Source organism: Manacus candei, unplaced genomic scaffold, assembly GCF_025592945.1.
Source record: "Manacus candei isolate 608988 ecotype Guabito, Panama unplaced genomic scaffold, ASM2559294v1 h1tg000017l, whole genome shotgun sequence".
In the NCBI taxonomy this organism is placed as follows: domain Eukaryota; kingdom Metazoa; phylum Chordata; class Aves; order Passeriformes; family Pipridae; genus Manacus; species Manacus candei.
Window position 1 is genome coordinate 2,738,911 of NW_026138065.1, and position 13,217 is coordinate 2,752,127.

Here is a 13,217-nt window from a genome sequence, read left to right on the forward strand (position 1 = left end):
AATCAGCTGAGCTCCTGGTATAAGTACAAAGCTGAACATAGCCACAGTACATCAAGGAGTGGTAGGGAAACTTGTGCTAATTGCTTCCAAAGTGAAAGGAGAAATCATCAGGGTTGCCAATCAAGAATCTGCTGGGCAAATTTCAATTAAATATGGGGTAAGTAAGGAAGTAAGGCTGTAGGTGAGGAGTGATCTGTTAGACATTACTGGAAGGCAAAGCACACACAGCGTCATTTCACAATTAGCAAGGACAGGCACAAAAGAATCTACGAGCTGAACCACTGTATAAATTCCACATGATTCACTTTAACTGCATTTCTGGCAAGAGCTTCAGTGGGAAACAGGCATCTATTTCTTTAACATCTATCTCACTAACTGCTAAATGGAAATATAATTCAAAAGCTTCAACTGTGGCAACTAGCACACCTAACAAATCTGGAATTTTTTCAGCCTCTCTTCTTTCTAGAACATTAGCCTCTGCCTAGTTATGATAAATACCCCATTCATTACTTCCTGGGCTCTTTTACCAAAAGTAAAAGACTAAAGATAAATAGTTAGAATTGGCTAATTAACAACGAAAAACCCCCACCTCCTTATGATGGCAGTTTAACCAAATGGAAATAATGCCATTAAAAATGTATTAGATAAATCTGTGTATTTTTCTATTCATACACTTTCTAAAACCAGATCACTAAATTCCCATAATATCCATTACACAGAGTTACTTACGATTGTCTCCAGTGAGTACTTCTCAGGCCACAGGTCATTAAAGAATAAACTATTTATCACAAATATCCCAGATGTGCTATTTGGGCTTTGTGATTAATTATATATAATTATATTATCCCTTCTGTTTTGTGAATGCAGTAACTAAACAATTTTATACGCACCATAAATTTTGAAATCTAAACCACAACTGACATTTCCTACTATTATATTCCATTATCACATGATTCAGTCTTGAGATTTAATATTCATTTTCTTTTCAATATTCATGCCTGTAAAAGCTTGCTTCACAAAATCCTGAGTGCAAAAGGGTCCTAAGTAAGCTGTAATATAAATTTACATCAATATTAATTCTTTTCAACATAAAAACATAATAGAAATTCTATTTTTGCAGTAACTTCCAATCACCTTAAAACCCTTGTTCTATTAGAAATTAAATGGCTGTATTTCTTGCATCTCTTACCTACCATAGTGCAGCAAACAGAACATGGTTAAGCAAATGGCCAGGGAAGAGAGCATAAACAGTGTTATATACCATACATCTTACAGCAGCAGTCAGATTAACACTTCTCAAAAAAAAGTATCCCTTCCAAGAGGTTGGTTAGGAATTTTGACAACAAAATTCCCTCCAGATCTGGCTGGTTTATAAGGGAGCTCTGCTGAAGAAGTTCAAATCCTTGGCCTTCTCTTAAAATAGCTTTCATATATCAAGAGGAGTGAGCCACCTGCAAGGAGAACCAGGAAAGGATGCCCTCCACCAGCAGCCAGTACCATGATCACATGCTGAGGAAGAAATGCAGCTCGAGGGAGGTCGACAGCTACACCCACTCCTCGAATGGGCTGCCTCACACACCAGACAGAGCATCAGCTATTGGCAAACTACTAGTAAAGCTGCCGGATGGTCGTGGACCTGTCAGGAAAAACTCCCTGTAAAGCTGACAGGCGGTCTGGGAGCTGCCAGGGGCTCAGCAACTCTCAGAGTCAGGCCCTTCCCAGCTGCCAAAATATCACCCCTCCCAAAACTGCACAGCATTACTATGGGAACAGGCACCATGGCTTTCAAAACTGTTCCACATATCCAGGAGGCTGATGCTTAAAAGGAAACTACCAATTCTTTGGCTTACAGGCTGCCAGAAGGAAATGCCACCAAATCCCAGATGAAATAACGAAACAGAGTTTGCTCCCTGATGCTCTGTACCAGCACTGTAGGTTTGGACCTGAGGCTGCTGCTGGGCTGAGGCCACCGAGTGCCCACCTGACCACCCCCAGGCTTCTGCTGTTGTTTTACCATCCGTGACTATAGGTACATTTTTCTTCCACCAGGGTAAACTAGTTTTTGTTTTTATTGTCATCTTGACTCAGCAACTGAGTCCATTCCGAGAAACCTTTCCAGAGTAATTTGTGTAAGAAGCGTACTGAATGAAATCAATGGACCAGCTCTCAGGAGAGAATCATCCTGTAAGGTAAACTGTCAAAAATGCATGATGTGTACATGCTATCATTATCAGCCTTCCATCCAGTCACTACCTTACTGTTTTGGTATTTAAACTGTAAGAAATTTACAGCGCCGTAAGTGCTCTCAGATTTTTTTTTCCTAATTCATTGAATTAGCAAACCTGAAGCAGTTCAGACTGCGTGTCATTACTGTTTACTTGAGTTCCAACTCCTAGGGTTTTATAAACACCAAATGTAAACCGGTCCTGGCCTCAAACATTTTACGCAACGATATTATCCAACTGGCTTTCCTATGTTTCAGAAAGAAAGCAGAGACACTTCATTTCTTTGAACAAATTATCCACTAAGGCACCGCACAGAATTCATTAGAAGAAAAATAGTTGTTTATTGTGTGCTAGAGAACAGAGGATAATACCGGAAAGAAATTAAGCACAGAAAAGCATCCCAGGAAAGTGACACTTCCAAATATCTTTTGCGTCCCTGTCGGGTCCGGGACGAGACGCCCACTGCAGAGCGCAGAGCGACAGGAACTCCCACGGCCCCAGCCCCGCCGGGGCCGCAGCCCCGCCCGGCAAGGCGGGACACCGGGACACGGGGCCCGCCCGCCCATCGCGCCGGGGGAAGGGCCGGGACCGCTTCCGGAGCGTGACCTTCGCGGGTGGGTGAGTGAGTGCGGGGCGGGCGCGGGGCTCTCCCTCCGGCGGCGGCACCGCTTATCCCCCTGCCTTGCGGCCGCGGGCGGGGCAGCGCCGGCGCCCCGCCATGGGAGCGGCGAGGGACGGGGAGGCGCCGGGGGCGAGGCGTGCTGGGACACCCGCCGTGTGTCGTGTCCAGGTGGGCAGCGAGGATGGCGGCGCCGACCAGGGAGGAGAGGACGGCGTGCTGGGGGGCCCGGGACGAGTTCTGGCAGTGCCTGGACAGCCACGGGGATGACGCCGCCAAGTGCGAGAAGCTGCGCCGGGCCTTCGAGTCGCGCTGCCCGCCGCAGTGGGTGAGCACCGCCTGAAGCTGCCTAAGGCTGGGCGAACAGAGCGTGTCCTTGCCAGTCTGTAACAGCAGCGACACGGAGTCACAGCTACCTTGTTAAGGATGGCAGCTCCAGCTTCGAGGAGTGCAGAGCGTGGGCAGCCTTACGCTTTCCCATGGATAAGCCTGCACCCTTGCCGGGCGTAAATTGGTTTGCCTTGTTGGGAAATGAAAGCTCCTGAATGGACCACTGACTGGCCCGGGAACTGTGAGCAGCAGTATATAGTACAAAGGGAAAGGAAAATAAGATCTCAGATTTTCAGATAAATACACAGCTATACAAACTTCATTGTTTAATTAGGGAAAAAAAGTTTTGAAAGATACTTGAAAGCTTGTAGAAGTGCCCGTAAATTACTATTACTAAAGAAGAGAGGCCAGTATGGAAGGGAGCTGACACGCAGTGCCTACAGTTGTGTGGCATCTTGAGACTGGCACCTGATACCTTCTTGTGCATAAAAGTACCCTTTTTCATGCAGCGTAACGTCACAGTAAGCCACCTGCCTACATGTAACTCACTCATGTTGTGCTTTTTAGTTTCTTTAGCTCGTTATACCCCTTTTTTTTTTTAATAGGCCTTGCCCTTTCGTAACAATAGTGTCTGAGGGGCTGAACAGTTCCCGTTGCAGCTAGTAGACTGAAGTCAGTTAAAACCAAGTACCTTCACAGTTGCTGCACTGACTTGTACTTCAAACACTGCGCTTCTGCTGTACTTCATCTCTGGAGATGGCAGTCTCATCAGCAGTGCTTTGCACCATGCACATCACTGGCTGTAGGCAATGAATTCAGAGGTTACGTGGTCTGCGATGCCACAGAAAAGCTGCTGGACTTACCTTTGCATCACAAATAATCTTTGTTGATAGCAGTGAAAAGAGCAAAGCAATAGGCTGCTTTTACTAGATCATGAAGTAACAGGATCGTGAACTTCAGAAAAATGAAGTTCACTTCCAGAAGGGTCCAAAAGCCCCCACAAACCAAAAACCAAACATGCCATTCTTTAGTCTTTTATTTCAACAGAGGAAGAAACTCCTAACTACTGTAGTAAAATCCTCAATTATCAATTCACTGATAATTCCATAGCCATCTTGTGATACATAAACCCCTTCCTCTGCTAGTTCCTTCTGATGAACATCTTTTCTCTTTTTAAACAGGTTAAACATTTTGACAAAAGAAGAGACTTCTTAAAATATAAAAAAAAGCTTGAAACAGAAGGGTATATTCCTCCAGAAGCTGCTGGAAAGTCTTAGGTACTCTGCTTTCATAATAAGTCAAGTACCTATAGAAAGAAGAAGCAAGAGAAAGCAACAGGAGCTGCCTGAGTGCAAGATTGTCTCCCTGAAATGCAGACTGCTGTTCTTGCCAGGTCTCACATGTCTGCTGAAAGATGGTTGTGTACAGCTTATGGTGCAGGGTTGTTCACAAATCTAAGGATTTGAATGTATAATTATTAAAATTCTTTCACACAAATAATTGTTTAATACTGCAATGTATATATTCTAAGGAGAAAATAAAATTCTTTTTCAGTAAGTGAGCTGGGTTTTCCTTAAAAAAAAAAAGTCCATTCCAACTTTCATGTCTTTTCAAAGGGAGGTGGTGGTATAATGCAATTTGTATTTGTCATTTACCAAGTATTTCAAAGTATTTTAAAATACAGTTTAAGTCAGACATTGCTTTATATAACAGTGGTCATCAGAAGACCTAATGCATCCTGTGCATATGATATGTAATCTACCTATTTTGAGTATGCTTACTTTTTATAAGCAATAGGAATTTTTACATTAGTGATAAGTTTTCAATCAGTATCTCTGCTAGAAGTATGTCAGTTTATTTATCATGATTCTCATATTATGGTCTTTTGTATAATTTGATTACCTTACTATGCAGTTCCATTTAAAGATACAGAGAGTTTACAGCACGATTAATAAACTTGACTGTGGAAGGCATTTAAACAAGGGGCACCATTTAATGTAATTATGTAAGTGAAGTTACCTTCCAAAAATTATATAATCTAGTAGATCTAGATGCTGGAGTCATTAATACTTTGACTAAAGGCACCATTTCAATTTAAAGCATAGTCACCATAACTGAAGTAACTGCAGTAAAAATCCTGTGGTTTTGAGTGTGGGATTGTTCACAGTACTGCACTGATGTTCTAACAGTAGAGAAAACACACACGCCACGTGCAATATAAATAGTATTTATTTTCAATGCAACAATTTAAGGAGGTAAAGTATTAAGGCATTTAAAAGTCACCCTGAACACTACAGAAAACAAAACATGCAAAAGTTAAGAATCCTCATTCACCCTGAGTTTGTATCTCATCTATTCAGAATTTCATGTCGTAGCACCATAGAAAGCCACCTAGCTGTACTATAAGGCACGAGACTCTTGGCAGTTATTTTTGTTGTTTTTGCTTGATCACTTGTTGCCTTGTGTACTCCCAGATCAGCAGAGCTCCGCTTACGTGAACATTGAGTGATCGAATAATACCCTGCTGAGGAATTTCCACACAGACATCCAGATGGTGAATCAGGTTTGCTGGGATTCCTTCATGTTCGTTTCTAGTAAAGAAGAAACAGTAACTTGTATCTGAGAAAGGACAAGTGTTCCAGAAAGCAGAAAATACAAATGTCACAGCAGCATCCAAATATCCTTTGACAAATATGGTGCATCAACCTACAAGTGTAACTGATGACAACAAATGATTTTTTTAAAAGCAGTAATACATTACAAGTACAAAAAAAACATGGGAAGGCCTGACTAAGCTTTGATGTAGGAAAACTGGTGGTGCACTCCATTTTCAGTTCACTGGTCCAGCAATAGCTGAACACCCAACATAAAGACTCTCTTGCTTTTATTTTTAAACTCCAAATATAGCAAAATGATCAGCTATAGATGAAATGACCAGGGCATGAAGCTGCTGGCACAGCAGGCAAGCTCACCTGCTCACTTTACATTTGGCATAAAGGAATGTCAAAAACTCATTTGAAGCCTTGAACTGGAAGCTTTACCTTTTCAGAACTGAGCATATCAGAAGATACTAGAGGTTACCAGTAATTAAAACTACGTTGTTAATTGAAAGAAAACAAAGTGACTATGAGAACTGCATTTTGAAGACAAGCTACACATAAAAAAGTTGGAAAAAAGGTATTTCTGCTCACACTGTCCTAAAAGGAATAGGCAGGCCCTTCCTCCTGGTCTCACTCAGAAGCCCTGCAATGCCAGTAGCTTTCTGACTTGTAGGTGCTTTACCGTGGATTTCTTTAAGTAGCCTCCCCCTTTGTATCACATCTGAGGTTTGTCTGCTTATAGACACCGTTTGCTTGTTGTCCCATCCTCTGCTTGTACCGCAAAAACTTCATCTTGTGCTCAATCCTTAACTTTTAAAGCATCCCCCAGCTATGCACACTCGCCCTCTGCTCCAGCCCTCCTCACCAAGTTAAGCAGAGCAAACAGGCTTCACTCAGTCCTTGCTGAGCTCACCACAGCCTACACATACAGGGCCCCATATAACTAAACTGAACAGATGATATCTCTGTCACACCTGGAAAAATACAATCCATGCTGTTGCTACCATCACCCATAATAAAAAGGAGTTACAGTGTATGGACAGGTTATTAAGTATGAGGAGAAGGATCATTCAGGAGTAGCTGTCAATACCTCCTACTCCTTAGCACATAAAGCCAAGCTCTACTCTTTCCATAATCACTTACCATTCTAAAATCACCTTTACCATTGTCACTTGGTTTTCATATGACCAAACTCAGACTAGAAGAAGGGGTGGACTGCAAAAGGTAGATTTACAAAAAAAGCATGTGTTCTTACCCCAGCAATAATAGTGACTTCTCTGGGAAGCAATATTCTGTAAGATCAAAACTTTTAGCTGTCTGCTCCACACCAATAATAGTGTAGCCTTCTGTTTTCTTCTGCTGTAAATAATCAACAAGCTGACATGGTTTCACCTACCCATTAAAAGTAGAGAGAAATACAAAAATATTTAAATAACACCTTTTGTAAACTTCTGAAGTTGCTGTAAAAAACAATTTACTTGGACAGTTTTTAAGATCAGTGACTTTTATCCCCGAAGACTCTGTCCGTATACACAGCTCAACATTTCATAAACTCTTCAGCAATAACACAAAAGGTTAGTAATGCCACAAAAATGTACCCCACCAATACAATGAAGAAAGGCTCTTCTAGGCTTCTGACAGCTACAAGCCTTGTATCTGAATGTAAAAGAATCACTCTTGGCACAGAGACAGTTGTTATTTAACCTGAAATTCCTTCCCAATACAACAGAACAGCCAATACTGAAACTGAGTTGCCTTATAGGCCTGAACTGCAACTTAGGATAGCTCAAACCAAAGAATTTCTTAGTTATCTACATCCTACCCTCTAAACTGCTTATTTGTATTAAAATGCCAATTTCTTCATGCAACAGCAGCTCTACCATGAGTACACTTCTGTACAGAGATCAGGCAGGACAATGTATCCATCAGCACTATGTTTTAGGCAAAACACACTACAGCTATCTTGTTCTGAAAATAAACACCATGGGGGAAAAAAAAAAATCAAAAATTTCCACTGAGTGTTTCAGATGACTTAGAGCTGACCTGGAAAAACTGATAACCAGATAATAGTTCTAAAAGTTGGCACAAGTTAACTTCAGGCAAACTCAGAAAATCACAATGAAGTTACCAGAAGCAATGGACGAAGCAAAATAAATAAACTGTTGTTCGACTTTTATAAATGAACATTAAATTCCGACACACCACTATAAAACAGAATAAGATGTAACAATGACAGCTCACATAATCAGTTTTCCACAGCAATAAAAAACTGAAAGTATTTTTAAAATTCTTTTTTTTTATGAGGTATATGACAGCTTATACCAAAACATGCAAGATTAAGTGTCAGAGATAACAATGGGTGCTTCCGTTAAATAAAAAGTTCATTTTTTCAAGATAAAATGTAAGACTCTGCACTATGCATCTGACAACTGAAGATGCTCAGTACACTTTTTAACGATTAAAATGTTTCCACTCACCTCAACAAGGGGGAGCCACTGCTCTGCAGAAACACTAAGATGCTGGAACTGCTTATCTTGTATATAATGAAGACTGCCGACAACTAATGCAGATGCCCCAAATATTTCACTTGTACGACATAAACCTACAAAAACAAGACATAAAGTAATTTTTGTGTAGAAAATAAACACCAAGCCAGAATGCTTTAGTAGGTGAAAATGACAAAGAATGCAAAAGTGCAATGTTACTTTAGTCATCTATTTTTATCAGTTTCAGGTCTGTTCCAAGCCACGCCTTGTTCCATATAAAAAAACAGACAAAAAAATGTTTTGTAACTTAGCAGAAAGATAAAAATTAGAAAAAGCACTATGTCTGACAACATGCTTTTACAATACTAATTACACAAAATAAGGGGCTAGTGTCTAAGCCTTAGCAAGGATGGATGGTTAGACATATATAGACACAAGCTTAAGCTTTAAATCCAGTAGCTTCTAAATGAAAGGCTTGAGAGGATGACACATGACAGCATTACAATGCAGACAGCACCAGCTTGTGGGCTTACTTTTCATGAACAGCCTCAGTGCAGATATTTAAACTAACAACATCAAACACAATGGCAGTAAAGTAGTTGCAGGATTTATTATATCACAACTGACATGACATCATGAAGGAGTTCTTAATCAGGAAAGAGGACTTTAATGACCAACAGTCATGAGAATCTAGTAGGTCTACAAGATTTGTTTTACTTGTTAAAGAAAAACATATTTCCTTTAACCATAGTTGAAAAACTCAACTGTAACAAAGAATATAAATTCAGTAAGAAACTGAGCATGATTTACAGCAAAGTTCCACTTAATTAATGCATGTTATGTGTAGATACTTCTTTTTTTGCCTTAAAATGTAACTAAAGAAGACCCCTAGTCTGAAGAAGGTAGTATTTCTTTTTTCAGGATAATGATCTATTTTTCTGAGCAGTACTTAAAAAATTTTCTAATTAGCAACATAAAACGAAATTAATTTCTATTATTTAAGTAGGCTCTAAGGTCTAAAATAAAAGTTTAAAAATGTGAAGTCAACCTTACCTCCTAAATTGGTAGGTTTATCAATAAGTGAAGCCACCACGATCAATCTGCTGTTTGATTTACCAAGTTTAGCAGCACGATCCTGAAATGCCATTTCCAAGTCTAAAGTAGGAGTACTGTTTTTCCAGGGTATAATCTTTTTCTGAACATCAGTCCATTCTGTCTGGCTATCTGTTTCAGTTGAATGTGAACCTATAAAAAAAAAGTTGTATTCATATGGATATGCAAGCAGTAGTGAAACTAGTGCTTCAGTAAGGAAGATTACTTAAGTAAAGATAAATCTAAATACTGTAGAAAGTAGATGACTCTCAAAAACAGATCAGATCGATTACAGATATATACAGCTACTACATACAAACAATTGAATTTAATATAGATTAGGTATATTTTACCCATGTCTTGCTGAGACCAGTCACTTGGTTTCAGATCACGAAGTTTTGTTCGAGAATGATACCACTGAAATCCTGGTGGCAAAGGAATATCAGTGAATCTGTCAAATTTAGAGAGTGAGATCCATTCATCTTCAGCAAGTTCCGCAAGGCGGGGAAGAGTGTAAAATATTGTCTGCAATGTAACAGTGTTATTAGCAGAGCACCACTAAAGCAAGCAAACCCAGATAATTAATTATTCTCTGGTAGTTTTATTGCACATGTCTTTTATCTAGCCTTCTATGCTTTTAATACTTGTTTTTCTTGGTACTTGACATAGCTTGCTAATATATCTCTCTATATTCATAACTTTACATATAGTGCTATCCCAAACTTTCATAAATCTAGTCTCATTCTCTCTCTAACTAGACCTTTTCTAAGGATCTAGATTGATTACTGTTCTGCAATTCTAGAATACAAAAGAACTAACACTCTGCTTCTCAGCACAAAGGTCTTCTGAAAATCTTGTTGTGTAACACTAAGGAGTTTTCAAATACTCTCACAAATTTCTAGTAAAGAACGCGGATTGATTTAATGTCAAAAGGAATAAAGTAGAAAGCATTAAAATCTAGTGGTAAAATCCAACTCAGCACTACCAATACAGCTAATCACAATTTATCAAGGAGAAACAAACACACACCCTGAGGGAAAGACTGAATAAGAGTTTAAAACCCAGACTTTTTGTTTATCCCAATGCACCCTTCAAGATGAAGAGGCACCCTGAATACATTTAAATACTTAAAAATACTAGCCTTACTTTGGTTTTTTTAACCCTCTTGTTCAGGATTTTCACTTTCCACTATCTAGCATATTCGTGTTCACAAAAATATCAGTTAAAACCAGGAAAAACTCCTTCTCTCAAAGATGGCACTGTTTGTGCCAGAACATACACCCCTGTTCATATCCATGTTTAGCTTGTATTTTCAGCTTACTTCTTCTATCTCATTTATCTGCACTATTATTTTTGTCTTCCTTCCTCAGTGTTTACTCCTCTGTCATTTATTTAAGCTATAACAAAACAAATAGCTGAAAAAGATGCTCTAAAAGCTATATATATGTATCCTGTTCACATCAAGCAACAATTTAGTTAGGTAACCTCAAGTTACTTCTAAGAACAGATGTCTCGAAAATCCTAACAAACTACATGCAATTAAGTAGATGCTCTTCAGTTATTAGAATCACCTTTTCCAGTCACAAAAACCCTATTAACACCCACAGATGGGCACATGCATCACACATACCTCCTAACTGACCTAGGTTTTTATCACAACAGTAAGAAGAAAATTAAGCTGCAGTCTTAGTCTAAAATCCATCACAATTTAAGCAAAGTAATTTTTCAGAGTTTTAAATGAATAACAGTCGATCATTTCATCTCACTTTAGAAAATACCAAGAAAAATAAAAATACAGTTGTAAAACACAAATAACATGGTCTCAGACTTGCCTCCAGACTGTAATCCTCAAGTGGATGAAATGTTGCGAAGAAGAAGTGATCTTGAATTCGCTGCCAGTTCCTTCTAGCATTCCTGCAATTGCAGAAAGTAGTGTAAGGTACACAAAAAAGGCAAGATAGTGGATTTTTTTGTTTGTTTCAAATTGTCAGATGGGAATAAGACAACCTGGTTTATATACTACATATTGTATGAGAAAGAAAATAATTAAGTAAACGCCTATTAAAAAAAAAAAAAAACAACAGCACTCAGGAAATAACTTTTATTTATGTTTCAAAAAAGGTCCGTAACACATCTCCAAACTGTATTATCAAAAGAAGCAAGTTTGGCAAAAAGAAGTATCCCATCTAGGTCTCTGAAGGAAGCTGGATATTAGCCTATGGTTCAGTGTCAGCTTTTAGCTGTCAGCAAACAAAAAAGCAGACTCTTCTCTCTGCTTTTTTCTGTTCCATGTCTTCCCGCGCCAATTTCTTTTTAAACAGACTTAAAAAACCACATAAAACCCCACAGAAATTATCAAATGCCATTTTAGAAAATCAGACTTGCTGCAAATGGTTCAGAAAAAGGAAGTTAAGCTGTAAGTCAGAAGAATGTTACTAACCCTGTGCCATGCATGTTTTCCACTTGCTGAAGGCTGGATTCAATAACTGGTGTCAGAGCTTCAAATTCTTCTACATGCAGCATTCTGCACATATCCCAGATTTTTTTAAGGGCAACTAATGCATAAAGTCGAACACTGAAATTATGGTTGAAACACCACTGTAGAACAACTATGAGAGCTTTCTTCAAAGCTGGCCTCTATGAAAAAAGATAAAGAAATTTCTCCTATTTATGTTAAGTCTTAACATACTGTTCAGAAGCAGAAAAGCTATGAGTGGTCAATAAAATGCTTCTTCAAAAAACTGCCTTTTAGTAACAGTACATATATGTGAATAACAGGTTTCAAAACATGATCTTAATTTCCTTCCTTTCTTCTCACTAGGACACAGATGTACAGCCTCACTTGTTTTTTGAAAATGTATTCATTTGTTTTAAAAATTACTACTGTGCATACAAGGAAACTTCTATTTACTTCTGATTAAAAGCAGCAAGGAAAACCCAGGTGCATCCACATGTTTAGTTAAAACTGGAGCAGCTGTTCTAGAACATTTCACAGGTAATCAGGCCCTATATATCCAGAACATCTGCCATTTAGCTAATTTTCATAAGTACAATCTTTTACAGAGGTAACAGGAAGAGTTAAGGGTTTTCCATATCAAAGGATACCTTAATATGAAGTAGGTATTAGAAAAGTCTTAAAAAAAGATTGCAAAAATGGTTTTCATTTCAGAACTCTGTATACTCTGCAAGTGAATAAACAATGAACATTTCTAGTCAAATTTACCTTCTCTGAGGCATTTTGAAGAATGATGTCAAAGTGAGATAACACTGATAAAAATGTGCAGATGCTTGTTTTAAGCTTTTCTTCATCCTAAAGTAAAAGAGAATGTAATGAGAAATATGCATACATAAGATGTTTTTATAGCTTTTAAGTTTTCACAGCATGTTCCATGCATGCAATAATATCAATGCTACTAAAAAATCTGCATGTTCCCACAGCAAAATTTACTAAAATACAAAGTTGATATTATTAAGATTTCATTTTTCATAACAGATTATTTGTTTTTTACTAACACATCAATCAGAATAAAGTACACAGTGGTACAAATGAGCTAAAATTCAACTCAAGTTCACTGTATTCCCCCAGGAATGCGAAGGGCTGTCACCAGTTCACGGACTCTTGCCTGGGGCTCCTGCTACCTAGAGCTCAACCTGCACTGCAGCTGCACACCGAGCTACCTGCACTAACTATATTCCCCAACACAAGGATAGCCTCTGAAAATACAATCTGTATTTCTTTCTCATAAATCTACATGTTTTCTGCTTGCTCTGATTGTTTGAATGGGCCCACTGTGATTTAGTACACTTGTTATCAGCGTGAGATCACTTTGATCAACAGATTATCATCTACTGAAATGACAGTAAT

At 38.7% G+C, this 13,217-nt stretch overlaps 2 protein-coding genes across 5 annotated transcripts in view; one reads left to right on the plus strand and one right to left on the minus strand.

The window, feature by feature from the left end:
- Positions 1 to 2,729: 2,729 nt before the first annotated feature.
- On the plus strand, positions 2,730 to 4,731 carry LOC127469190 (cytochrome c oxidase assembly factor 6 homolog). Of its 2 annotated transcripts, none has more exons than XM_051783233.1 (3): positions 2,730 to 2,843; positions 3,016 to 3,172; positions 4,356 to 4,731. In XM_051783233.1, the coding sequence occupies exons 2-3, from the start codon at positions 3,029 to 3,031 to the stop codon at positions 4,449 to 4,451; spliced, it is 240 nt and encodes a 79-aa protein (XP_051639193.1). In that variant the 5' UTR covers positions 2,730 to 2,843; positions 3,016 to 3,028; the 3' UTR covers positions 4,452 to 4,731. The 2 variants fall into 2 exon arrangements, with proteins under 2 accessions (XP_051639193.1, XP_051639194.1); XM_051783234.1 differs by having other exon boundaries at positions 2,790 to 2,839.
- Positions 4,732 to 5,385: 654 nt separating this feature from the next.
- Positions 5,386 to 13,217, minus strand: part of TARBP1 (TAR (HIV-1) RNA binding protein 1) — a 34,707-nt gene continuing 26,875 nt past the window's right edge. For all 3 annotated transcript variants that reach the window (XM_051783192.1, XM_051783194.1, XM_051783195.1), the window contains 8 exons: positions 12,576 to 12,662; positions 11,793 to 11,989; positions 11,185 to 11,266; positions 9,706 to 9,877; positions 9,314 to 9,505; positions 8,252 to 8,376; positions 7,030 to 7,166; positions 5,386 to 5,765 (listed from right to left, as the gene is read on the minus strand). In XM_051783192.1, coding sequence (XP_051639152.1) covers positions 5,600 to 5,765; positions 7,030 to 7,166; positions 8,252 to 8,376; positions 9,314 to 9,505; positions 9,706 to 9,877; positions 11,185 to 11,266; positions 11,793 to 11,989; positions 12,576 to 12,662 — 1,158 coding nt within the window. In that variant the 3' untranslated portion in view covers positions 5,386 to 5,599. The remainder of the gene's footprint in view (positions 5,766 to 7,029; positions 7,167 to 8,251; positions 8,377 to 9,313; positions 9,506 to 9,705; positions 9,878 to 11,184; positions 11,267 to 11,792; positions 11,990 to 12,575; positions 12,663 to 13,217) is intronic.

Coding starts and splice junctions, on each gene's coding strand:
- LOC127469190 (XM_051783233.1), top strand. CDS start 3,029: ATGGCGGCGCCGACCAGGGAGGAGAGGACGGCGTGCTGGGGGGCCCGG. Junction 3,173..4,355: donor CGCGCTGCCCGCCGCAGTGG/GTGAGCACCGCC, acceptor CTTTTTAAACAG/GTTAAACATTTTGACAAAAG.